The sequence below is a fragment of the Hippocampus bargibanti genome, linkage group LG04 (assembly GCF_051943395.1).
Source record: "Hippocampus bargibanti isolate YZ-2025 linkage group LG04, ASM5194339v1, whole genome shotgun sequence".
Classification (NCBI taxonomy): Eukaryota; Metazoa; Chordata; class Actinopteri; order Syngnathiformes; family Syngnathidae; genus Hippocampus; species Hippocampus bargibanti.
This window is the reverse complement of record NC_142737.1, coordinates 26,528,032-26,554,946: the sequence shown is the minus strand read 5'-3', so window position 1 is coordinate 26,554,946 and position 26,915 is coordinate 26,528,032. Positions and strand designations below refer to the sequence as shown.

Below are 26,915 nucleotides of genomic sequence, written 5' to 3'. Positions count from 1 at the left end.
TGTCATCTCCTCCGCTGCTCCCTGGAGACGGCCCCTCCCATCATCACGCACCTGGGTTCCCACAGCTGTTTGTCATTCCCGTGATTGTGCCTTCTGACTATATCTACCGATTGCGCTATCCAGTCTCCGTCGGAATATTTCGGAAGTCACCCCCACTACTACCTTGCTGTCAGGTTCGCTATTTCTTCCATTGCCTTTACGCACATTCCCCACTTTATGAGGTTGTTGTTTTGCATGCGTGTTTCAGTAAAAGACTTTACCCTGATCTCTGTCTCGCCGTTGCATTTCGGATCCAAGCCTTCCCTCCTTCCCTCGCCACTCGAGCCCGGCGTCCTTGCCTCGAGTAGCGTAACACCTACATACTTGGCAATAAAGATGATTCTGATTCTGATTCTGATTCTGATCGATGTGGTCAAAGTGGACATGAAGGTAGCTGGTGTGAGAGAAGAGGATGCACAAAACCGGGATAGGTGGAGGACATTGATTCGCTGTGGCGACCCCTGAGGGGAAAAGCCGAAAGGAAAAGAAGGAGAATTACCTGACATGTTTCGTCTGGGTTGGACACTCTGACGAAGGCAGAAGTATACGCCAACACGTCAGGTAATTGAACACCTAAAAAACACTGTCTGTAAGAAAAGAATCTGTTGTAAATTAGATATCAAATAGACAGGATGAACTTAACACAACTAGGTTTTGGACCATATTATGGGCACAAGTACCCCCTTAAAGGACAACCGACGTCACTTTTTTGTTTCCTAACTTACATCATAAAAATGTTTTATAGCATCTAAAATACCCAAAACACACAGTGTGATATTTTTATTCAAATGCAAAACACCAATAAAAATGACTTAAAGTGTCCAAAATCTGCAAAAAAAATTGAGCTGCGAATTGGCCATTTTCAGAAAGTCCCGGCCCCAGTTCGTGACGTCACGCCAAGACGTCTTGCATTGCTGGAGAATCAAAACAATGGCTTCAGATTCAGAGAATATGCTTTCTTGTTACACATCCAGTTATGAATATGATTCAAATAGTTCTGAAGAGGAAAGCATACATGTTTGCAATCGATTAAAGAATTTATTTCGCGCCATTTTGAGGCACCATTGGGGGGAAATCTCACCCAAAAAGAGGCAGAAAATGGCCACCGACCTCCTGTGAGGAATGAATCAACCTGTTTCCACAGGCTGATAAATTCCTTATATGGAGCTTGGATGCCCTCTTCTGGCTCTTTCTGGTTCTTTTCAAACCAAACAAGCATTGACGTGATGGAAGGACTGCTACAATGTGTCCTTTTTTTTCGGTCAGGGGCGTTCCTTCAGTGATGTCACATACGGACTCGTCACCAACTCAAAAACAAGACTTCCGGAATATTCAGCACGAGTCTTAAAACGTAAAATATAGCTATATGCGGTGGAATCTTTGTAAAATACGCTCAGTAGAAGTCATTTGAAGCCATTTTACAAATTATGGACACAACTTGTCCGGAGACGTCGGTTGTCCTTTAATACACACAGAAGGATGATCTGAGGAAACAATCTAATAAAACAACAAACAAAATAATATAGCTGGGGGTTTGATGGCTGTGCTCATGAAGGAGCATAATTGGGCCAAAAACACACCTTTGTGAGTATTAGAAAAGACAATAGTGATATTTTAATAGTGGTGGGATTTTATGAAAATATTGAAGCTCTATCCGATGATGACTGTGTTTGAGCTTTCGGTCCTCCTCTTGCCTGCGCGCAGAATGGCTCTTCAGACAAATCCTCAATTTGCAAACAACTACAGTGGGGGCAATTAAACTGTATGGGGTATGGTGCCTTTTCATTAAATTGTAATCTCATTGTTGCTTCAAAATTGTCTTGTGCTGGCCTCTCGATATGCCTGAGATCAGATCGAGCACATGGGGGTCTAATGTGGTAGGCTTATTGAGCAGGCTGCTAAAGTGTTCTCCCCACCCTGTATTGATGCTGCTCTTTGCCTTCAACAAAGCTCAGCTGTCAAATGTCAGGCCACTGTATGCTGGCCAATAAGTGGCATGGCTGGCCCATAAACTTTCTTTACGGTGCTGAGGAACATTGTGGTGTTCTGCATGTCCAAGTTGGAAAGCAAGTTAATCCCAATCGTTTGGCCTCAGAAGCATAGATCCCTAATAAATAAACCATCAAATCCTGAGACACTGGGAGGCAGAGCATGACTGTGGTATCTGAAATTCCTTGCTATGCCCTCTGCACCCCACAAGGGTCAGGTTCCTGACATGCGAGAAAGGACTGAGTCTGACTGTGTCAACTTTGCATTTGGCTCAGTCGCATCTTGGCGATGTTTGTGTTTCAAAGTCCCTCTCTCTTGTAGCTGACAGCACAGGGAGCAAATTCGCCATGAAAGCCCTTTTAACATTATTAAAAGGTCAAAAATCAAATAAAAGGCGTGTCAGTGTGGAGAGAGAGGCAGAAAGTTTATTTTTTTTACTGAAATAAATAGTTAGCCGGGAAATTGGTTTGTGTGACCTGTGAGTGACCTCGTCAGGTGTTTACACCGCTTCTTGCACAACAGTAGATGAGGTTGAAGTTCACCTGTGATTATGAGGACACATCAGTATAGGAGACTAATGAAGGGATAGTTTGTTTATGTATTGGACAAAGTATAATACACAGCAAATAACTAAGATTCTAAATTTGGCTCCAAATTTGGTAGGTGTTGAAAAAAAAACTTACCCATCAATTTGGTGCATGAAGCACTAATGTGAAATAAATACATTCTCCCATCGTTTCTTGTTAATTGTTTGGCACCGGTAATAACATTCTGATTCTCATGGAATTGTTTGGATTTCTAGTTTATGGCTCCCTGTCATGGTGCCTAGTCCACCAATCTGAAGAAGATGAGACCAATAGACCAATTGACAAGTGTATCAAGTTACGGTGTGTTAATTTTTGTAGTACGTTTTTTAGTTCACTGACGAAGCCTCTTGGATAGGAGGCGAAACGTCCGACACCTTCAAAAAAGTACAGATGACGGCTGAAGAAACCTTCTCATTGATGGACCACTCCCGTACGACTGAGAGCTTACACAGACGTATTACGGTGTGTTATTCAGTGTCATAATTGTCAATAAAATCTGTCTATTGCCAACATTGACACATCAAAGAACTAAATGGTGGATAATTTCAAATGCAAATAACCCGATAACTGCTGCTGTTGAAAATAAACCTCTCCACAGCAGCAGAACGAGGGAGTGGTGTTGAATTTGATAAATGAGTCCTCCCGTGTCCCCCTGTGCTCCACTGGCGCGTTCCCACTGCAATACCTGCAGTTGGGTGATCAGTGATAAGCATACTCAAACAAATAAATGTTAGAAACCCCAATTACCCACACACCCATTCACATCCAGCATTCTGAACCGGATTGAATTATTTTCAACCGTGTAACTTTCCAGTTACCAGACTGATTGACAATTTGTAAAGTTTCTGGATAGAAGACAAAGGCTCCTCCTCATGTCCACATGAAGCAAAGTGAAGTTACTTCCTTTTCCATACAAACACAATGAACGTGCATGAGAGAGGCGGCACCTTGTTCCATCAAAGGGACGGGAATGCCCATCTCTGGTAGTAGGCATACCCGAAACTAATCAAAATCACACATCCTTTGGAAATGGAATCAGAACCGGAATGGTTCAAATTCAAACGATTGCCATACCCTATGTTATGGTTTGTTACCAGTAATTTATTCCCCTGACAGTACCTCCTACATTCCCATTATGTAACTGTAATGATAATGTTCAGTCTCCCCATTTGGATGTTCCAATGTCTTTATTTCACCCCACAGTGTGGGCACTGCAATCAATGAAAGAAATGATCACATTTACAGAAGTATGAGGGAGATAGATTAAAAACTGCATGGTTAAAGCCTGACGAAGCCTCTTGGATAGGAGGCGAAACGTCCGAAACCTCACATTTGTACAGATGACGGCTGAAGAAACCTTCTCATCGATGGACCACTCCTGTACGACTGAGAGCTTACACAGACGTATTGCATGGTTAAAGTATTAAAAATGGTTTGCGGAAATTTTGATTGGGCAGTAACTTTGAAAAGGGGGCTGAGTATTGAAAATGTAAATATAAAACTGTGCGAACATCTAGTATCAGAAGCATTGTAAAATGTACCTCCTATACTCAATAAAAACCATGTCCCACTACAATCACTCTTATGTTAGCTCCAGTCGGGCAGAACAAATTCAAAATCATCACTTTTCTGGAGTTTTTGTTGAACCATTAACTTTGCAGAGGAAGCCCTTGTTTTAACCCTATAGGTTAGTCAATAGTTTGTCTAAATAAATAAACACATAAATAATAAATAACAATAAATGAATGAATAAATAAATAAATGCGGCCCGGTAGTTGAGTGGTTAGCACACCGGCTTCACAGTGCAGAGGTCGCCGGTTCGCGTCCCCGTCCGGCCTCCCTGTGTGGAGTTTGCATGTTCTCCCCGGTTTCCTCCCACACTCCAAAAACATGCAAGGCAGGCAGATTGACCACTCCAAATTGTTCCTAGGTGTAAGTGTGAGAGTGACTGTTGTACGTCTTTGTGTGCCCTGCGATTGGCTCGCAAACAATTCAGGGTGTCCCCCGCCTCGTGCCCGAAGACAGCTCAGATAGGCTCCAGCACCCCCGCGACCCTAATGAGGAATAAGCGGTACGGAAAATGGATGGCTAAATAAATAAATACATAAATAAACAAACAAACATGCGTGACATAGTCCAAAGTCAGTGTCAAGTTTCTTTTCCTGAAATGGAATTTAAGACGGATATGTTAATTCAGTTTAAATTGCTTACACCGGCTTTGTTTTTCTCACAGAGTAGTTATTCCATAATCATGAAATGTTCATGTGAACAGCTTCTGCCTTTTATGCTGTTGCCATTATCCTTTTGCTGGGTTGCGTCGACTTCCTTCAGATTGAGTTGCCCAGGCTCCCTGTTTGGGCATTTCAACATTGGTCTCCTTTGATTTGGTAACCTTGACTCTTTACCGGTACCCATTTATGTATGCATGCATACTCATTTTTTACGCTGATGAAAGCCAAGGGGAATTTCAGTCCCTTTAATATAGCTGTACTTAATAGCCACGGAAATGGGCTATGTGACTTGTCTGCCGAATTTGCTGAGGAGCAAACAGATTGTTTCTCTATGCAGGTCTAAGTCACTGTGACAATGTGTTGGCACACACATTTTGTGCATTGTTTGAAGGATTTTCTTTTTGTATGTGTGTTTGCATATGATCTATCAGAGATGGTCGTGGAATGTTAACATGATACAAGCCCTATGTCCATCATGCATGAACAATTTTGCTATGACACATTTTGATTACAGTAAGACGCACCCAAAAACATTTGTTTTCTTCAATAAAACGTCTTATATGTAAAGTAATATTGAGCCACAACAGGTCTCACAACTACTGTCAGCAGCAACCAACGCCATTTCCCCTCTGTGGAAGAAGTAGTACACGATTCATCCTTGGATATATAAAACTGCGTTTCATTTCAAACATCTATTAAATATATATATATATATATATATATATATATATATATATATAAATATATATATATATCGGATATATCGATATGTATATATATATATGCAAACAGGGTCGGATATATATATATATATAAATATATATTTATATATATATATATATATATATATATATATATATATATATATATATATATCCTTACTGTCCAGACATGGTGGTGCCGGACACAGCTACGATATGTCTCTGCTCTCAGGTTGGGGGGAGCAGAGGCCTACTCCCTGCAACTCCACTGAATGTTGTCACGGTTTGCGAGGTGGTGATGGCGGGTGCGGATCCCAAAAAGCAGGCAGGAGGGAGCGGAAGTTGTTTGACAAATTATATTAAATTAAAGGTCAGCAGGAACAAAATGTAAAACATCAAAATCATCTGAACAGAAAAAATACTAAGTATCAAAAGAAGACCAAAAGTAAAAGTCTGCCAAGGTTAAACAAACACATGCACAGCATACACAATGCAGCAAACAATGAACCGACACCGGATGGTCTTGCTGGGTGTTCTTTTAAGTGTCAGTGATTAAAACGACCAGCACCTGCGAGGCTGCAGGCAGGGCTGACGTCGCTACCCATTGGTCGCCAATCTGAGCGGGACGACCAGCACCTGTGCAGGTGCAGGCGGGGCCGACAGCGCCCCCCATTGGTCTCCAACCAGATCATGACAGTACCCCCCCTTCAAGGGGCTGCTTCCAGAAGTCCCAACAGTCTCCCAAAAGGTCCACTTGCCAGGGAACGATGGTGGAGACGGCAACCGCTGCCTCCTACAGCATACGACGGGCGGCGGCCTGATGGGAACGGGACTCGGCCTGGGGTGGACGAAGGGCGTGAGTGCGATCCCTCTCGCACGTTCACGCGACGGCGCATGGCTCAACGTGGACGTCGAACTGCCAGGCGCAGAATGGCACCCCGTACGGCCGTCTGGGACCAGGTCTCGGCCGGACGCCGACGTGGGCGTGAACTGCCCGGCACCGGGGAAACGAGTGCAGTCCTGAGCCGCTCCGGGATCCAGCGGTGAGTGGGGTCTCGGACTGACGTTGACGCGGACGTTGCACGGCTCGTCGTGGATGAGACTCAATTCGTCATGCACGACGACAGCGTGGCTGGACGTGGGCGTGCGCAGCCAGTCACCCAGTGTCACCCTGGACGGCCACCTGGAAGAAGGTCTCGGCCGGACATTTACGTGGACGTTACGGCTCGTCGAGTGACGCAATTCAAACTCGACGAGGCTTGGGCTGATGTGGACGTATAACATTGCCAGGCACAGGGTGGAAATGAGACGGGGCCGATGTACCTGCAGGATCCGATGGTTGGTCGGTTCATTCTGTCACGGTTTGCGAGGTGGTGATGGCGGGTGCGTATCCCAAAAAGCAGGCAGGAGGAAGCAGGAGGTTGTTTGACAAATTATATTAAATTAAAGGTCAGCAGGAACAAAATGTAAAACATCAAAATCATCTGAACAGAAAAAATACAAAGTATCAAAAGAAGACCAAAACTAAAACTCTGCCAAGGTTAAACAAACACATGCACAGCATACACAATGCAGCAAACAATGAACCGACCCCGGATGGTCGTGCAGGGTCTCCTTTTAAGTGTCAGTGATTAAAACGACCAGCAGCTGTGAGGCTGCAGGCAGGGCTGACGTCGCTACCCGTTGGTCGCCAATCTGAGCGGGACGACCAGCACCTGTGGAGGTGCAGGCCGGGCCGACAGCGCCCCCCGTTGGTCGCCAACCAGATCATGACAAATGTTCCTATTGTTTTGACTAACGACTGGCCTGATTGCCCCACTTCGACCGGTATCACCTCATCAGTATTACTAATCCTATGTTGCCTAAGCAGGCTATTGTATAAACGATCCAAATTGAACCTCACCCCACCAAACCGGTTTAATGAAGGATTTAGTTGTTTTAGGAAAATCGCTTCTTTTACTCCCCTTTCAAACCATCTATGTTCTTTCGCTAAAATTTTAACCTCATTGTTGTCAAATGAGTGGTTGCTAGCTTTTAGGTGCATATATACTGCCGATTGAGGCCCTAGTACAGGGGTGGGCAAACTTTTTAACTCGCGGGCCGCATTGGGTTCAAAAATTTGACAGAGGGGCCGGGCCAGGAGCATTTGGAGGGAGTGTTTGGGCCGGAAATACTAAACTTAAAGCATTAAAGGACAACCGACGCCTCCGGACAAGTTATGTCCATAATTTATAAAATCACTTCAAATGACTTTGACTGAGCGTATTTTACAAAGATTTCACAGCATATAGCTATAGTTTACGTTCTAAGACTTGCGCTGAATATTCACCAAGTCTTGTTTTCGAGTTGATGACAATCCCCATGTGACATCACGTTTGGACCGCCCCTGACCGAGAAAGCGACGCACAATGCATTTTGGGTACTTTGTTTGGTCTGAAAACTTCGTGTTGATCCGTGTTGATGGCGAAATTAGAAGGAAAACACATAAATAACGCCATGGTGAATCGTTGTATGTTGCACCAAGACAACTATTTGATATTCGCTGACGCAAATTCCCAGCTGACAAATCAGCCCATTTCCAACGGAGCTTGGGCGCAATCTTCTGCATTTTCTGGGTGCTACATTGCTGTCATTGACGGCTCGAATTGATATGAGGGGACTCCTTGAATCAATTGCAAACATTTATGCTTTCCTCTTCAGAACTACTTGAATCATATGCATAACTGGATGAGTAACAAGAAAACATCTTCTCCGAATCTGAAGCCATTGTTTTGATTATCGAGCAAGGCAAGACGTCTTGGCGTGACGTCACGAACAAGGGGGTGGGACCTTCTGAAACTGACTATTTCCGAATTCATTTTGAAGTCATTTTTATTGGTGTTTTTCATTTAAGTAAAAATATCAGCCTGCCTTATTTGGGTATCTTAGATGCTATAAAACGTTTTTCTGATGTCAGTGGGAAACAAAAACAAAAAATGGTGCCGGTTGTCCTTTAAATGTAGTATGTACAAACCTCATAGCACAGTAAGAACACCACAACCCAATTTATTAACTGTCTTTCAAATGTGAAAAATATCCCTGATCAATTAATAAATTTGGCTCAAGGAATATGGCGTTTACATACTATTTCGCAGATACTTGGAGGAGGAAATGGAAATAGATTAAAATAACATACGCACTGTGATTCATCAAGATTGCGTCTGTTTTTAATAAGTTTTCATTGAAGGGGCAAAGTTAAAGAAATCAACATTTATTGAAAAATGGAATCACTTTCATCATTCAAAACATATTATTCCACAACGAAATATTCAAGCTCATTAATACCTACTTTTGTTAAATTCCGCCAAATCATAGATGGTTTGTCCTGACCGCGCGCTCAACAAACTCCTCACTGACTCCCTCGCCTTACGCGCAAACAATACACGTGTACCGTCGCCGAGCACACAGACATAGGCTACCTGCAGTGAAATTTGCATACTCGGCACGGCAGCCAATCAGAAGCCTGCTTCTTTCTTCCGGACTTTCGCAATCGTTATAAAGTCGTGCAATTGAATATAATTTTCCAAAATAGATGCACAGAACCTCAGCCCAGAAGAAAGATTCAAAAGAAGCTAACAACATATGTGACGCTACAAAACGTAAATTTACATTAAACCGTGACTGTAAAGTGTACGTGAGACTTATGAAAGGTGCTTAGTGGCTCGTAGGAAGCAATGCAAACGTTGCATTGTGCACCACAATGACAATCGACTACTGCAGCAAAATCTGGCCATGCACATTTACCGCAAATTAAGCAAGGTAGCATTGGTAGTAGGTACATTCTTGATTTAAAAAAAAACTTTATACTTTGTGACAATGTTTTTTCATGTGATTAGTTGTCTCATTGTGCTTCAAGTTGTGAAAAATGGGGCAGGCAACTTTTCAGTTATCTGCCCTGGTGTCCGCTAATTTTTTGTCATGAGTTTCAGACACTGTTTTTACTATAATTTGGGCAGGTTCGGCGGGCCGGATTAAAAAGCCTAACGGGCCGTATGTGGCCCGCGGGCCGTAGTTTGCCCATGCCTGCTCTAGTATTATCCCTGCAATGTTTTTAAAGTCTTTTTTTGAGAATTTGTTTAGCTTCCCCAATGTACTGCTCTTTACAATTTTCATTCTTACAATGTATTGAATAAACTACAATGTATTGAATAAACTACTTACTTTGTTTTTCATTTGGCAGCTTATCTTTTGGATGCACTCATTTTTGCCTTAAAGTGTTTATCGGTTTGAAATAAGTAGGAATTTTGTGTTGCCAAAGGACTCTTTGTAGTTTTTCAGAAACTCCTGCAATGTAAGGTACTGCTACTCATCTCCTTTTTGTATCTTCAGAATGTTTGGTTTCATTCCCTATTCTTTCTTTCTGACATTTGTTAAATGACCACTGAGGGTACCCACAGTTAGTGAGTGCTCTCCTGATATGTTTTAACTCCTTTTCTCTACCTTCAATGCTTGTTGGTTTTAGTTTAGCCCTATGCTGGAGGGTTCTGATAACTCCTAGTTTGTGTTGTAAAGGCTGGTTAGAATCAAAAAGTAAGTATTGGTCTGTGTGCGTAGCCTTCCTAAAGACCTCTGTTTTTAGCGTTCTGTCCTCTTTTATAATTACTTTACAATCCAAAAAGTCTAGTTGGTTCACTTTGATGTCCTCACGAGTAAATTTAATGTTGATGTCTACCGAGTCGAGGTGATCTGTGAAGGATTGAATTTCTTGTTTTTTAATTATGACAAGTATCGTCCACATATCTAAACCAGTGTCTAGGTTTTGTCCCTGGGAAGGATGTGAGGGCCTGTTTCTCCATCTCTTCCATGTACAGATTAGCCACTATGGGTAAAACTGGTGAGGCAATAGCACAACCATGAATTTGTTTGTAAAATTTCTCCCTAAATTGAAAAGACGTAGTATTAAGGCAGATTTCCAATAATTAATACTTTCTGGGAACCAATTAAATTCGTAAGCCGAGGTATCACTGTATATGCATATCAAATAATCCACTCAGCAGTTACCAGAGGATTGAGATGAAACCTCAATGTTTAATATGTTAATGAGCTTGTTAAAAAAAGAAATAATACATTGGGAAAAATATACAATAATTAGAGGAACAATATTTGTCAAGCGATTAGATTAGGGGTCTCAAACTCAATTTATCCGGGGGCCGCTGGAGACAGTCTTGGCGAGGCTGGGCTGCATCAGGATTTCCACAAGAAAATCACTGATAAAACATTCCAATGTTCTATACATCTTTATGTTTAACACACAAAAAATGAATTAAATGAATAAATGGAAAAATGAATACAAAATAAATTAACCAGTAATAAATAAATAAAAGAATTATAATGATCATAAGGAAGATACAGATGACAGAAAAAAACACAGTAAAACTAATTATTTTAATAAAGTTTCTAATGTCTGTATTCACAGTTCTTTAACCTTTAACTTTCTTAACATAAAGAAAATATTGAACATGAACTGTCCTAAATATGACTTCTCTTGCCTACTTGTTCAGCTCCACACACAAGATTCCTTCATATCAATCATATGGGCCGCACTAACATTAATCTTTCATATCAAGGTGGGCCGCAAAATATTCTTTCGGGGCCGCATTTGGCCCCTTGGCCGCGAGTTTAAGACCCCTGGATTAGATGGAATCTAAGAACTTGACTAAGTTATCACTGACTAAAAAATAATGTTTCTCTCTCCATTTGAGGAGGATTCTGTTTTGTGTGTGTGTGTGTGTGTGTGTGTGTGCGTGTGTGTGTGCTTGTGCGTGTGTGCGTGTGTGTGTGTGTGCGTGCGTGCGTTTGTGTGCGGGGTGCGTATGTGTGTGTGTGTGCGTGTGCGTGTGTGTGTGTGTATGTGTGTGTGTGTGTGTGTGTGTGTGTTGGAGGGTGGAGAGTGTTCCATTAATGCAGAAGTGACTGGTAATAAATCAGGTCTGTAAAGTTTTGTTGCCATCTGACTTCACTTTTTGATTACATGTCCCCCAAAGCATTTTGAGGGAAACCTGAAAAAGGACCGCAACCAAAAATCAACATATGGAAGGTGGACTGCATGAAGTCCAAATCATTTCAAATTTCAAATTCTTTGTTTCTCTATTTTCTCATGCTTCAAATGTGGTATTTCAACTTAAAATGATCATGACATCGTGCTATGTTTCATTTTTGTTTTAAAGTTGCCCTGCAGCACGACATGTATCCTTCAATGACATCCACTGTAATGAAATCTCTTTTCCAATGTCCATTTGGCTTGTCAATTCTTATTGATTCACCTTTTTGACGACCTCCATTTAAAGTTGCTGGAGAACCAGTGTTCTTATAAGCTTAGGCAAAAATTCAATGTCAGGATGCACCTTGATAGACACACGATCAATAACAATAAAATATTAAATCGGGAAAAAAACATCAAGCAAAATCTCACATTGCTTGTTATATACAAATGCCGAAAGACAGTGTGGCATGAATTTGTTCAAATAATTTGTTCGGCGAAAGACAGCCTTTAAAGACGGAGATACAGTGATACCTTGGCTTACGAACTTAATTGGTTCCCAGACAGAGTGTGTAAGGCGAAAAGTCTGTATCCCAAAAATTAATTTCCCATAGGAAAGCATTAAAATGAGAATAATCCATTGCCAGGTCCCCATAAAACATAATGTTCTACTTTATAATTTTCTAAGCCTTAAAACTACACAAAATATTCATTATTGTATGTATAATAAATGTGCTATGGTATAATAATTAAATAAATAAACTGTACTATATAATAAAGTCGTTTTATTTTACTTTGTGATGGTCGTTGATGGCTTAATGGAATGGAGTGTCCGGTTTCATCAGCAGTAAACACTTGATGAGGAGCGTTGCCTTCTTCTTTGACCATCTTGAGGAATGATCCCATGTAGGTGCTCATCATCAATTGTGTTCTGTTCAGCTGGGTTGATAGCTTTTTGCATCAAGTGTACAGATAGCTTCTGCGGGTTATTTGTTGAGCCTGATTGATGGGATATTAAACTTGCAGTCTACAACTTGAACTATCAAAGTTGAAATCAATGTTCTCACTCTCTCTCTGTCGTCTGCCTGTCTCTTTAATGTTTAAACCACCTCCCCTCACTGCTGCGTTCTTGACCAATCACGTGGCTTTAACCGTAGACAGGGGGTGGTGAATAGCGGACGAAAACAAGCCGGTTGCCATTTTCTCTTTAGGAGAACGGGCTCGTTCACGAACGACACATCACTCATTGTGGCATCTCCATGTGTAACCGAAAAATAGTTTGTATGCTAAGGTAAAGTTTTCATAAATTTAACGTTCGTAAATTTGCATATGTTGCTGTGCCGATTACCATTTTGTGTTTGGGGGCCTTTTATTGAGCGAGTTGCTTGTTCTGTAGCCACAAAGGGACATATGTCTTCTTGTGCCGGTCCCAAGCCCGGATAAATACAGAGGGTTGTGTCAGGAAGGGCTTCCAACGTAAAAGCTTGGCCAAAAGAAACATGCGGATCAAACCTCTCAAAATGGAGGACACTGATTTGCTGTGGCGACCCCGTCAAGGGAAAAGCCCAAAGGAAAAGAAGAAAGAAGAACGTTCGTAAACCGAAAAATTCATAAGCCAAGGGGTTCGTAAACCGAGGTATCACTGTACTGTAGAACAATAATGGACCATAACATTGAGCCCACTTGTTTTTCTAATTTTAAATAAACAAATAAATCTTTTCCTTTCGGCTTTTCTCTTCAGGGATCGCCACATCGAATCAGTGTCCTCCATCTAACCCGGTTTTGTGCATCCTCTTCTCTCACACCAGCTACCTCCATGGCCTCTTTGACAACATCCATAAACCTCCTCTTTGGTCTTCCTCTCGGTCTCTTGCCTGGCAGTTCAAGGCTCAGCATCCTTCTCCCGGTATAGTCACTCACTCTCCTCTGGACATGTCCACCAGGGGTCAGCTCTGAGCCCCTTTTTTTTCGCTATGGTGATGGACAGGCTGACAGACGATATTAGACAAGAATCTCCTTGGACGACGATTTTTGCAGATGACATTGGGATCTGTAACAAGAGCAGAGAACAGGTGGGGGAGAAACTAGAGTGGTGGAGGTTGGCCCTGGAAAGCAGAGGAATGAAGATCAGTCGCAGCAAGAGGAAATATATGTGTGTGAAAGAGAGGGACCCATGTAAAAGAGTTAGGTTACAGGGAGAAGAGATAAAGAAGATGCAGGATTTTATCTACTTTGGGTCAACTGTCCAGGGCAATGGAGAGTGTGGAAAAGAGGTGAAGAAGTCGGTCCAGGCAGGCTGGAACGGCTGGAGAAAAATGTCAGGTGTGATGTGTGATCAAAGATGAAAGCAAAGGTGTATAAAATGGTGGTGAGACCCGCCATGGTGTTTGGACTGGAGACAGTGCCACTGAAGTAAATGAAAGCAGAGTGCAATTTCTTCTGACCTTCTCTGTACTTCTCTAGCAGCATTCTTAAAGCAAACACTGCATCTGTCTTTTTTTGGCATGAAGCCATACTGCTGCTCACAAATGTTCACTTCTGCTCTTAGCCTAGCTTCAACTACTCTTTCCCCTAGTTTCATTGTATGGCTCATCAACTTTATTCCTCTGCAGTTACTACAACTCTGCACATGTCCCTTGTTCTTTAAAATGGGCACCAGCACTTTGTCTCTATTCTTCAGGCATCTGCTCATCATCTAAGATCTTGTTGAACAAATAAATATTTAAATAAATAAATATTATTGACTGATGTTACGGAATATTTTTTGGGATCATCCCAACCCTGCTAAGCAAATGATGTTTTAAAAGGAGTTTGTTTAATATTCATATTTACAGATTCGACTTTTTCACATTTGCGTCTTATTAAAATTTAATATTACATCTGAACATACAATTATCAAAATTCAGCCTTTTGTTCCTGCTGGTCCCTATTCTTAAATGTAGGGAAAAAAGTTGATCGATCTTGACAAATATGAAGTATTCCTATCATATCGCCCAGGCCTTATGTTCTTATCAGAATAACAGTGTTCTGTGTCGGTCCACCGGAAGCAATGTGCTACAGTGATGATCAACTGATGTTTAAAGGATTCTTGATGAATAAAGATGTCCTGTACTCCACAGGTATTATGTGTGTGTGGTCATCCTGATCTACTTCCTTCCTCTGTTGGTGATGGGTTGTGCTTATCTAGTGGTGGGACTGAGCCTCTGGGCCAGTGAAATCCCCGGAGACTCTTCTGATCGCTACAAGGAGCAACTGACTGCCAAACGCAAGGTATGCTACCCCTGTGCCTCCCGCAGTCATTTGTTTTATTGTATTTGTTTTATTTGCCAAACCCCTAATAAACATTTTCTGATGTCTTCATTTCATTTCCTGGATAACGGTTGTGAGCAGCATTAAACTCAATTGATGGACCTTGGTGGAGCCAAGTATAGCAGTTTCACTGTTCAAGTGATGGCACTTTATGTGTTATGTGGGAGCGTACATAATACAACAGAATTTACTATTCATTTCTAATTTCATTGTTCTAGCTTTACTTATCCTAAATGATTTATGAATTTGATCCTGCTGTGCGTGGCTCATGTGACGTTTACTAAAATGACATTTGGTCTTCTTCCTGCAGCTCATACAAGTTTAATGAATGTATACATCATCATGGATTGTATTTATTTAATCATGAGGATTTACAGACTTAATGCGTAATACATGTGTGTACATCTGTGTCAATGTCAAAACAAACTTTCATTATTTAATTGTGTGCAAGTGCAATCAACAAGCAAGATACAACGTCTGTCACAAACTTTCAACAATATTCCATCAATAATCAGTCACTCAATCCAACTCAAATGTATTTATATAGCACATTGGAACAACGGCAGGTGTACATCGAGCAAATATCATATACAGTACACACTACAACAATACATTAATAACGAAGGTAGTAGAAAGCAAAAAACATTTTGGGGTTTAACTCTCAAAACGGCATTCCGCAGGAACACATAACCCCGAAGTAGCCCACAACAAAATTTAATTTGATATGCCTGGTTTGGCGAGAGGTCATTCCAAAGAGAAAGACCGGCTAGCCTTTGCTTTGTCTCCTGTAACACTAATAGCATCAGCCCTGCAGACCTGAGGCATCGGGTAACTTTCATTCATTCACTGCCAGACTTCTGCAAAAATGTGTCATTCAATGCAACATAAGAAACCTTAGATTCTCTTCTTTTTCATCAGAAAAAAGAGTTAATTCCTAAATTATATGAGTCTGGAGTTATATAAGCTTGAAATGATGGTATATTGAGTTATATGTGCTTTACCAACTGCTGAAGCTGGAACAAAGCACTAAGCTGGAAACAAAGGGAAATGCTGCCCTTTTCTGGCTGGGAAAAAAAACATTACCAGAAGTCTGGCCAGTGCTTTATCAGCACCTCAGCAAGAAATAAAGAAACCCGAACAAATTCGGGAATGGCGCTCTTCATCATATTTTCAATTCCTGAATAAATTCGGGAATGGCAGTGAATGAGTTAATATGCGCAGGGAGTCATTGAAGGGACGCCAGAGTAGGGAGTGACATTATGTGCTCCCTTTTACAAGGTCTAGTCGAGAGGTGAGCATTTAGATAATATAAACAAGATGTGGCAAAAGCATGGTTTACTGTTTCAAAGTGCAGTTGAAAGACGAGAAGCTTTACTTTTGCCAATTGCGTAAATTGCCCAAAACTTGATTTAACAACAGCACCGATTTGCCAGTCTGATTTAAACTGTCCATCCAGTTTAACATTGGTAAAAGCACATATAAATAATAAATATGAGGCACTAGTCTTTTTGTGGCAATCTTTGGAAATGAACCTCTGTTCCAGTGCGGCCGTTCTCCAGTCCCTCAAGAATGCCAGGTCCATTGATGTCATGATGGTGGATTTTGTTGTGGAGGAACTTTGAAGCCCTGATATGTGTTGCAGGTGGTGAAAATGATGATTGTGGTGGTATGTACGTTTGCTATCTGCTGGCTGCCCTACCACGTCTACTTCTTGCTGCATCAGTTTTTTCCTGATATGTTTGAGGAAACATTCATCCAGCAGGTATATTTGGGCATTATGTGGTTGGCCATGAGTTCCACCATGTACAACCCGATCATCTACTGCTGCCTCAATGACAGGTAAGCATCCGAACTTGCAACTCAAAGGTCATCTTTAAGTGGTTTTCTATCTAGAGGCAGAGTTAAATCAACTCATTTACTGTCAGACGTGCAAAAATGTGTCCACTCCGGTGCCAGGGTTTTTGTCATTGTCACCTGAATTCCAAGACCCAAAGAAGCGTTTTATCACTAAATAAAGATTCAATGCAACATAAGAAACCTTAGACTCTCTTTTTTTCATCAGTAAAAAAAGAGTTAATTCCTAATTTATATGGGTCTTGAGTTATCTGCAATGGAAATGGGGGTGACGGTACAAAAGGCAAATGCTGCCAACTCGTGGGAGGGAAAAACGTTGCCAGAGGTCTGACCGTGGCTTCAAACGCACCCTCCTGCAAATAAAAACAAAACCTGATTTTTTTTGGGAATGGTGCTCCACGTAATGCTTTTCAACTCCCGAATAAATTCGAGAATGCCAGTGAATGAGTGAAAAGGATCAGCGGTGAGGGTCGATCAATAGATTTCATAACACTTTGTCAAATTGTGACCTCAACTATCATCAATGTAAGACTTGCTTAGAAATGAAATGATTATTATTATTATTATTGTCAGACTGTCAAACCGGCACCACATCGCAGCCTTGGAAGGAAAAACCTGGGCTACCGACTCAAAAGCCAGCACGTTTTTTTTTGACTCACTTACACAGTACTAACTGACATTGGTACACCAGTGTGTGTGTGTGTGTGTGTGTGTGTGTGTGTGTGTGTGTGTGTGTGTGTGTGTGTGTGTGTGTGTGTGTGCGTGTGTGTGTGCGTGTGCGTGTGCGTGTGCGTGTGTGTGTGTGTGTGTGTGTGTGTGTGTGTGTGTGTGTGTGTGTGTGTGTGTGTGTGTGTGTGTGTCAAATCAAGATCCATCGATATCCTCTCACACCTGGAAAGTCGAGGCTCTTATATCGGCAGCTGTTCATCATCGAATTACCACTCTACCTTTAATACTGTGATCTTGCCATTCTTCAAAGTAATCCCTTAGCTGTGTACCTGAACTCTTCGTTGTTACTGGCTTCTATCTTCTCAACTGGCGGGCCACAGTCTGTCAACACCACTTGAGCCAGCATCACTCCAAGTATGAGCACTACACAGGCATGAATCTTCAGCCTCGTTCTCGAAACCTTGTTCACGTATGATTGTGCCACCGCCCACAAGGACAACATCAACATCAAGTGAGGGGATGGGACCACAGAAATAAGAGTGTTTTTTTTTCTCAACGAGTTAAAGCAACCCAAAGGGCAGCGCCCAGTCTACTGTCATGTGGGAGGACAACAATAATCTTACACTCAAGACAAAGACGAGATAACAGTGGAAGATGAGGAGGAGGCTTCACAAGATACTGCTGAACCAATAAATTGAGGTGGGGAGAAGAAACAGTTTTACGTACCTGGGCATAGTTATTAGTGTGCACCAACCCGACCAGTGAGCACTACGCAGTTGGTTCAGTAAGCTCAAAAACGGCTATACTTAATTAAGGGGCTGAGGAAGTTTTTGTCCCCAAATACTTAGCAAGTGCACTGTTCCGAGCAGCTTGACCAGCTCAATAGCACTTCTGCTAAAGCATCAACCACCACAAAGCCCACAGGAGTTCTTTCTTCCTCATCAATATTTGAATTATCTTTGAAAGTGTTGTTGACCTACGTGTTGTGTACTGCTCGATGTTACAGCCACAATGCAATTTGCAGCTTACAGTAAGACTCTGGTGTGTCATTCAAATTGTAAATGGGGAACATTTGTTTCATGCATTAAATTGGAATTGGGTATTTGGACCTGCTGAGCAGATCCTGATTTAATGTGATAACTGCTGAGCTCACTTGAACTGCATTTCTCATCAAATCAAAAGCACAACCAAAGCAAAGAATAAGTCACTCTGATGAGTTAAAGTGTGACAGTTATTCACTTGTTCGGAACAACGTCCCTGCCAAAATTCAGGATATGATGAAGAATGTTGTGATGTTTTCTTTTCGGGCCATTCCAAGCGTCCCTGTGAATATCTGTCATTATCCTTCCAATTTTAAAATGTATATGCACCAAGGACCGACACACTGCTGATTAGTTGACAGCCTTATTTTCTCTATGACAGCCATTGTAATTGACAAGCGCCTAACAATGTACAATGTTCTCTCACTCATTGATCATATCTTGGACCATGACAAAAACAAAGCACGATGCCTGTCACATGGAATTGATAAAACAAAAAAAGACAGGTGGTGCATGTTATCTTCAACCTGTTAATTGCATCTGTGCTGTCATGAAAAAAAGATTTTACGCATGGTTGTTTTCACCTCTACACTTAATTTAGGATGAAATGATTTGAAACCATGTTAGCCTACTAAGGCAAGCTGAAATGTAGTCATCCTGCATATGACCAAGTTTTCTCTCTGCCAGTTCAGATGATTTAAAAAAGTTACCTATCATGGTTTTCTCCTTCACCTTTCAGGCATAGACTTTTCTCATTTCTCCCCAATGAAAATTTTCCTTTTTTCTGCACTCACTTTCTGTCTCACCTGCTTGTGATTTCACCAAGCCTTGTAAGATCTATTCATTTGGGGGCCCAGTCTTTTCTGTTCTCATCACACTTTTTTGAAATTTCTGTTATTTGAGACACTACATATGTATGTATGTATCAGTGACGTGCAGTGAGGTTCATGGCTGGTGAGGCACTGATGTCATCACAGTCAGATTTACAAACATGAACTCTACAGAGCAGCTTATTCACCATTTGATTGGCAACAGTCAGCATTCTTTATATAAACTGTAGCATAGAAAAAAAGAAAAAAAAACATTATCGTGTTACCTTTACTTCTAAATGAGGTCCATGCGCTACTCCTTCTGAAGAAAGGCATCGATACCTTCTTTATAGAAGCCTTCCTTGTCTTTTTTCAGTTCTAAAAGTCTCTCTATTTCTTTCAATTTAGATATGTAATCCTCAATGTAGCCAAAATGGAACTGTATTGTAGCCAAAATGGAACTGTATAGTGCCACTTAGCAGTTTTTTTGACAACGATACTAGTGCAGCGTGTTCTACCGGAAACAAATTCCTTGTGTGTCCTACATACTTGGCAATAAAGATGATTCTGATTCTCAATTCTGAAAATAAGGCCAAGCACTGCTAACTGTTTACTGTAGCTTGCTCTCACTAATTCTATCATTCTGCAGCCGAGGAGGCACAAGAAGATTCTCTGTAATCACCAGCGCCCCCTGTCATGAGGCAGGAGAACTGTGTGCCTCACCTATGCACAGTTTTGATAAAAATAAAATAAAATAAACACTGAAGCACAGTGTTTTTACTGTAAAGTGACTCTACATTATATACACCAGCTAAACTGTAGAATTTTAGTTCATATTCGAAGTGTTTGTCCCTCTGCATATCGCGATATGCAGAGGGACGTCACTGGTATGTATGTGTGTGTGTGTGTGTGTGTGTGTGTGTGTGTGTGTGTGTGTGTGTGTGTGTGTGTGTGTGTGTGTGTGTGTGTGTGTGTGTGTGTGTGTGTGTGTGTGCGTGCGTGTGTGTGTGTGTGTGTGTGCGTGCGTGCGTGCGTGCGTGCGTATGTATGTATGTATCTATGTATCTATCTATGTATCTATGTATCCATCTATGTATCTATGTATCCATCTATGTATCTATGTATCTATCTATGTATCTATGTATATGCGTGCGTGTGTATGTGTGTGTGTGCGCGCCTGCGTGTGTGTGTGTGCATATCAGCGGAACCTTTGGTTATCTGTTTTCCATCTTCTGTTCTTTTTGTAACAGTGTATACATATGTGCACAAAAAAATTAAGTCATGTGTATTTCCACCACAGGTTCCGTGCAGGTTTTAAACAAGCTTTCCACTGCTGCCCATGTGTCCCTCAAAGCTCCTACGAAGGCCTGGAACTGAAGTCGACTCGCTATTTTCAAACTCAGACGAGCATTTTCAAAGCAAGCCGTATGGAGACCACCGTGTCTACTGTTGTCCAGGTGGGGGATGAAACAGAGCAGCCGAAGGCCGAAGTTAAAGTTGGTCCTGGCTCTGTTGAATCAATTGTTGAAGCAGGACCACAAAGCTGTTCGCTGGACCTCACTTCAAATGGTTCTTCGTCCCAGAGTGCCTCCAAAACTGTATCTGAGGCATTGAGTTTCTTCTCATGTAACAACTTCCAAGAACAGACATAAAACACGAGCAGCTTTTTCTCAGATAGCCGGGAAAGAATGTGAGACAATCGCTCAGGATGTGCGAGTAACTGTGAACATTTTGCAAAAGTACTTTGTATTTGTCACTGGAACATTAGTTGCATCTAGGAATGTTTGTCCACTGAGCATGATCTTTCCTAACTCAAGAATTTGCTTGTGGTGACTTGTGCTCTTCGCCGCTGCAGTTAGGTGCCAAAAGTGAACGATGAGCACAACATGGTTGCATTCTATTTTCAAAACTGTGTTCTGAAGTACATTTTTCAGTGATTCACAGCTTCTGCTTGTAACGCCAGCCTTCTCTCATTTTGCAAGGAACGTTCACACATTCTTACTCCCACAAGCTTTATGACTTCACATGGTCTATTTTGGCATTGCGGTAAGACATGAGGCCGGCATGCTGCCAATACATGCTGTTGTTTGCAAGGCAGTAAAGTTGGAGGATTCTTTTGGAGAGAAAGTGCAATTCTCTATTCGAACCTGTCGATCAAGTTGGCACGCTCTTCCCAAGCAGGATTTTCTCAACTTTCGCATGTAAAGAATGAGCACTCGTCTTGGGGTCAAGGGATCTCGAACAGGTGCTGTTGATTATTCTGCCACTTCTCAGATACGCTCCCATGAGACTCATCTTTAATCAGCTAAATAATGATTTGAAACAACTGCTTCCTTCGTCTCAACATCAGCGAGAAGCTCCCCAGACTGTGAACAAGCCACGGCAAACATTGAGCAAAACTAAGAAAAAAAAGACCATACGTTTTGAAATAGTATGCAGCAGACTGATCAGATTTCAGCTTTCTATCACTGTGGGAGAAATGATACATTTCCCATCCGATTCCTGACTTTCGTTTCAATCTCTGTCACACCACTGACTTATATCTAAATAGACTAGCAATTCGCCACAGATAACAAACTCCGCTTCAGTTTGGCTTCAGTCACAAATGTTTCTGTGTAACTGGCGTGTCAGCGAAGGTAACTTACTTATGTAGCAGTGTATGAGATGCACCTGTGGCTAAAGACTGTAATTTCGAGACCTGGATTTTCCACCTCTGACCCAGACCCCTCCCCCCAATGACTGAGGCCAAAGGGGCATCATTTTCTGTTGCCTCTGTTCCTGAAAATTTCTGTTTGTTTTTGGCAGAAAACATTGTAATCGGTGCGTGTTTTAAGCTAGCATCCCTCTGTGACACGGGCCTCCCAAAGAACAAAGTTGGATTGGATTTGCCTTTATTAGTCTCGCAGTTCACTGGTTGCATGGATCCACTCAGCGTATGTTCTCTCAATATTGTGAATCATGACTTACAGGAGCTGTTTTTAAAATTCTCAGTGAATTGACTTTGCTTTCAATTCTTTGTTGATCATGTCAGCATGATGCAGACAAATCTTTGGGTAGCACTTGGGGGTATACCATGTAAGTGAAAATTTATAATCAGATTCTTGCTGATGAAATTTGCATTTTGCACTTTTCACAGATTAGTACAACCATTTACTGTGGCATTTTCACAGGAGTCAAACTAATATGAAAACACCACAGAGAAATCAATACATTCAAGTTTAGCATGAGAAGACGGTAACAACTTGAGATGGTTGACTTCTAGCTACGGTAAATGGTTTTGTCCATTCATATACTAAACCTGGTTAAAAAAATGTTGTCACATACTACTTGATCAAGCTAATTTCTTTTTCAACTTCCTCACCTATCATATTTTTTGTGTGTAATCCTGTGTTCAAACGCTAATCATTTGACAAATACGTTATTGTACCTTACTTTGTTGTTTTCTGTCATTAGTTTTTTTGTTTAAAAACAACCACTCAGTGTCGCGCCATTGTACTCTCAGTTTTTTTACTTGATTCATGGTTTTGTTTGTTACTTGAGCGTATTTTTGTTTTCCTGGACTTTATTTATTTGAGATTTTGTTTCTTCAGTCTTTGGTTCATAGAATTTGTCAACTTCACCCTGCTCCTCTCTGCTGCCTGCATTTTGGGCTCCACCACCACCACGCATTGTGACATACAATGTCTCATGCTATGTTGTCTTTGATTACTCTGGCTCTCTCACACATTCCAAACACACACACATTGTTTAGGAAATTGAAGCCTCAAAATTACACATAGGTGTTAACGTGGATGAGGCTGTAATTGTTATTTGCCTAATATGAATATTTGCTGCAATGGACAGGAATTCAAACCGGACTGTAGCCCACGTCTTTTCCTAAGTCAGTTTTAACAGACCCCATCTGAGCAAATATCCTAATGAGAAAGAATAAATGACAAACCAACATTGGTTTTATCTTACAGTCATCACTGGCATTAGCGCAAAACAGGAGGGTTAGCCATAGGTTTATGGGACAGACTTCTCTTCCTGTGTTATCAAAGTCCGATTAGGCATCTTTTTCCAAAAAAAGGTCGGTCTCATCTGCATTGAATACTTGCTGAGGAACAAAGCCTTCTTCTTTCACCATTTCGAGGAATGATCCCTTGGAGGCTTCGGCAGCTTTACCGTCAGAACTGGCTGCCTCACCATGACGAATAACGCAGTGGATCCCTGTACGGCGCTTAAAGTTCTCGAAAGTTCATCCGTTGCTAGCTTTAAAATCATCAATAAACTGTGAACTTCCAGGTTTCCGCATGACGATACCAGAGTGAATTTGCCATGCTTTCTCGGATATAATTGCTTTATTCACGCTGCTTTTTGTTAATCCAAATTAACAGAAGGTTTTCAACCTCTTCTATTGCCCGAGACCGTTGCTTTGACAACACGGAAACACCTTTAGCAACACACACACCTTTAATAGCTTCTTTGTTCCAAAGGACGGTAGCAATGGTGGACTTAGCATACTGGTACTGGGCCGTTAAGTCAGACAAATGCACACCTCGTTCGTGTTTCTCAATGATCTCCTTCTTCTCCTCGACTGTAATTTTGTTTTGTGTCTTCTTCGGCTGAACATGCGCCGGTGGTGGGGTCTTTTTCGGTCCCATAACAGCAAAAGTATCCGTGATAAATCCTTGAAGACGAACGACGTGTGCACTCAGAGAAAGGGGGTGTGGAAAGGTAGGCCGGCTGTGGCGATGTTCGGTCGTGTGGTTAGGTGTTCTGCCGCCGAGAATTACGAAACCAGCCATGGTGGAGCGGCGCACCGTGTGTATCCCGAAAAATAGTGCGTATTACAAGGTTTAATTTTCATAAATTTAACGTTTGTAAACCGAAAAGTTCATCAGGCAAGGGGTTCGTAAACTAACTAAACTATTGTAAAATTGCCTTAGTTTTCCTGTTTGTCAATGTATGCCTTACATGAGCTTTCGGGGTCCATTTGAAATGTATTTGTGTTGGTGTTGATATACATCCGTCCAGAGGAATTGGGGTGAAACGATTGTTTGAGAATTATTGTTTAATTTATTGAACTATAATTTGTGAAGCTTTGTTTTTCTGTTGCACTTGGCAAGTATAATGAAAAATATCTAACGAATAAACTGTAAACTCTAATCAAAATTTAAGCATGCTCAGCAAAATTATAATGAAACCACAAACAAAAAAATATTCAAGACTACTACTACCCTGGGTGCTGCAACACCTTAGAAGACATTTCCTTACATTTGTCGACCCACCCATGTTTCATGCAAGCAAAAGTAATGTAACCAAGTGGGATCCACTCTATTTTAAATTCTGGATTTTGTCTCACAGAAAACATTAATACTTAGAAGAAGAATGGCAAAACCAATTTCCTGTGAAGAGGAGCAATCAAATGTGTCATTCAAAGCCATTGCACAAATATTGGATGTTACGCAATGTTGGAAGAACACGAAAACCACTGGATTAATTGATTTTGAACAGGTAGATCAAAGAACACGGCAGCAGTTGCAAATGGAAAAAAAATGAGTAGTGGAAAAGAAGAGTGGCCATTAAACATAGTCAATGGGGTGATTTGATAATGATGCCAAATCTAAATGTTTACCATTGAACCTCAGTCAAGTCACAAATCTTTATTGATTATGTACCACATAACCACTGCAACAAAATCCAAACGTTATTCGTAACATTGATGGACTCATCCAAACTGACGCGTGCTTTTGCAGCAAAATAATGTGAGGATCTACTGTGAATACAACAAATGAGTTCACAAATGAGTTCACCAGAACAAATAACTGGAAAGTATGTCAAAATGGTAGCCCTGTTGCGTCTCTTGAGGCTAGGAGGCAGGACTCTAGAGACGAGGGAAAGCGGGGGGTCGAATCCAAAGTACACGGCGAGACAGATACTTGAATCAAGAAAAGTCTTTACTGGGAGCATGTGCACAAACAAAACAAGTGGCGATGAGTGAGGGAAAAAGATGGCAGACCTGACGGAAGGGAGGTCGCGAGGTAAGCTTTCTGAATATTCCGACGGAGACTGAATAGCGCAATCGGTAGATATAGTCAGAAGGCACAATCACGGGAATGACAAACAGCTGTGGGAACCCAGGTGCGTGATGATGGGAGGGGCCGTCTCCAGGGAGCAGCGGAGGAGATGACAGGAGGGGCGGGGCGCGCCCAGGACGGCGACGAGATGTGACAGTGCCCCCCCCTCAACGGACGCCTCTTGGCGGCCCACCAGGTTTGGAAGGGTGAGCCGCATGGAACGCCCGGATGAGAGATGGGTCGAGGATCCAGGCACGTGGGACCCACTGTCGTTCCTCCGGTCCATAGCCCTCCCAGTCGACCAGGTACTGCACTCCTCTGCCCATGCGCCTGGAGTCCAGTATCTCCCGCACGGTGTAGACCGGTCCGTCGGCCAACATCCGGGGGGGAGGTGGGGGGGTGGGCGTGGGGGCTAAGGAGCTGGTTTCCACTGGCTTGAGGAGGGAAACGTGAAAGACGGGGTGGATCCTCATGGTGGGTGGCAGCCGGAGCCTCACCGAGACCGGGCTGAGGATGGCCTCGATGGGGAAGGGACCCGTAAAGCGTGGGCCCAGCTTGGCTGAAGACCCTGCCAGACGAAGGTCCCTCGTGGACAGCCACACCTCCTGCCCGACCTGGTAGTTGGGTGCCTGTCTCCGATGACGGTCCGCCAGCCGCTGGTTCCGGGATGCGGTGCGTGTCAGGGCGTCCCTGGTCTCCTTCCAGACTCGGTGGGCCCGTCTGAGGTGATGTTCAATAGACGGGACCTCCACCTGGCCCTCCTGTGTGGGGAACAAGGGCGGCTGATAGCCACAGGCGGACATGAATGGGGACCGACCTGTGGCTGCGGAGACCAGGAAGTTGTGGGCGTACTCCACCCAGGGTAGGTGCAGGGCCCACGACGCCGGGTTGTGGAGGCACACGCACCGGAGGGCCGCCTCCAGGTCCTGGTTGTTCCTCTCCGTCTGTCCGTTGGTCTGGGGATGGTATCCAGATGACAGGCTCGCCGACGCCCCTAGGGACCGACAGAAACGCTTCCATACCTTGGACACGAACTGCGGTCCCCGGTCCGACACGATGTCCGTCGGAATCCCGTGGAGACGGACGACGTGGTTAACCAGGAGTTGAGCCGTCTCGATGGCGGACGGCAACCTGGTTAACGGGACGAAGTGGGCCGACTTGGAGAATCGGTCCACAATGGTGAGGACGACCGTCTTGCCACGGGAGGGGGGGAGGCCTGTCACGAAGTCGACGGAGATGTGAGACCAGGGTCTGGACGGCACCGGTAGCGGCTGGAGGAGTCATAATTGGCCTCGGCGGGGCTGAGCCGGCGGGAGAAGAAGGCGCATGGGCGTAGCTTCTGGTCGGTGGGAGAGCACTGGGAAAGGACGACCCCTACTCCGGACTCGGATGCGTCAACCTCGACCGTGAACCGGAGCTCGGGGTCGGGATGACGCAGGACAGGGGGGTTGGTGAAGGCACGACGGAGGCGGTTGAATGCCCCCTCAGCATCGGGAGTCCACCTGAAAGGGAGCTTGGTGGACGTGAGGTTAGTGAGGGGAAGTGCCTTCTGACTATACCCGCGAATGAAGCGGCAGTAGAAGTTGGCAAACCCCAAAAACCGCTGAAG

General features: G+C 42.8%; 1 protein-coding gene across 1 annotated transcript in view; it reads left to right on the top strand.

The window, feature by feature from the left end:
• tacr1a (tachykinin receptor 1a) overlaps positions 1-24,267 on the top strand; it is an 85,057-nt gene extending 60,790 nt beyond the window's left edge. The window contains exons 3-5 of the mRNA XM_088994933.1: positions 14,686-14,836; positions 16,518-16,714; positions 20,548-24,267. Coding sequence (XP_088851059.1) covers positions 14,686-14,836; positions 16,518-16,714; positions 20,548-20,899 — 700 coding nt within the window. The 3' untranslated portion in view covers positions 20,900-24,267. The remainder of the gene's footprint in view (positions 1-14,685; positions 14,837-16,517; positions 16,715-20,547) is intronic.
• The last annotated feature ends 2,648 nt before the right edge of the window (positions 24,268-26,915 follow it).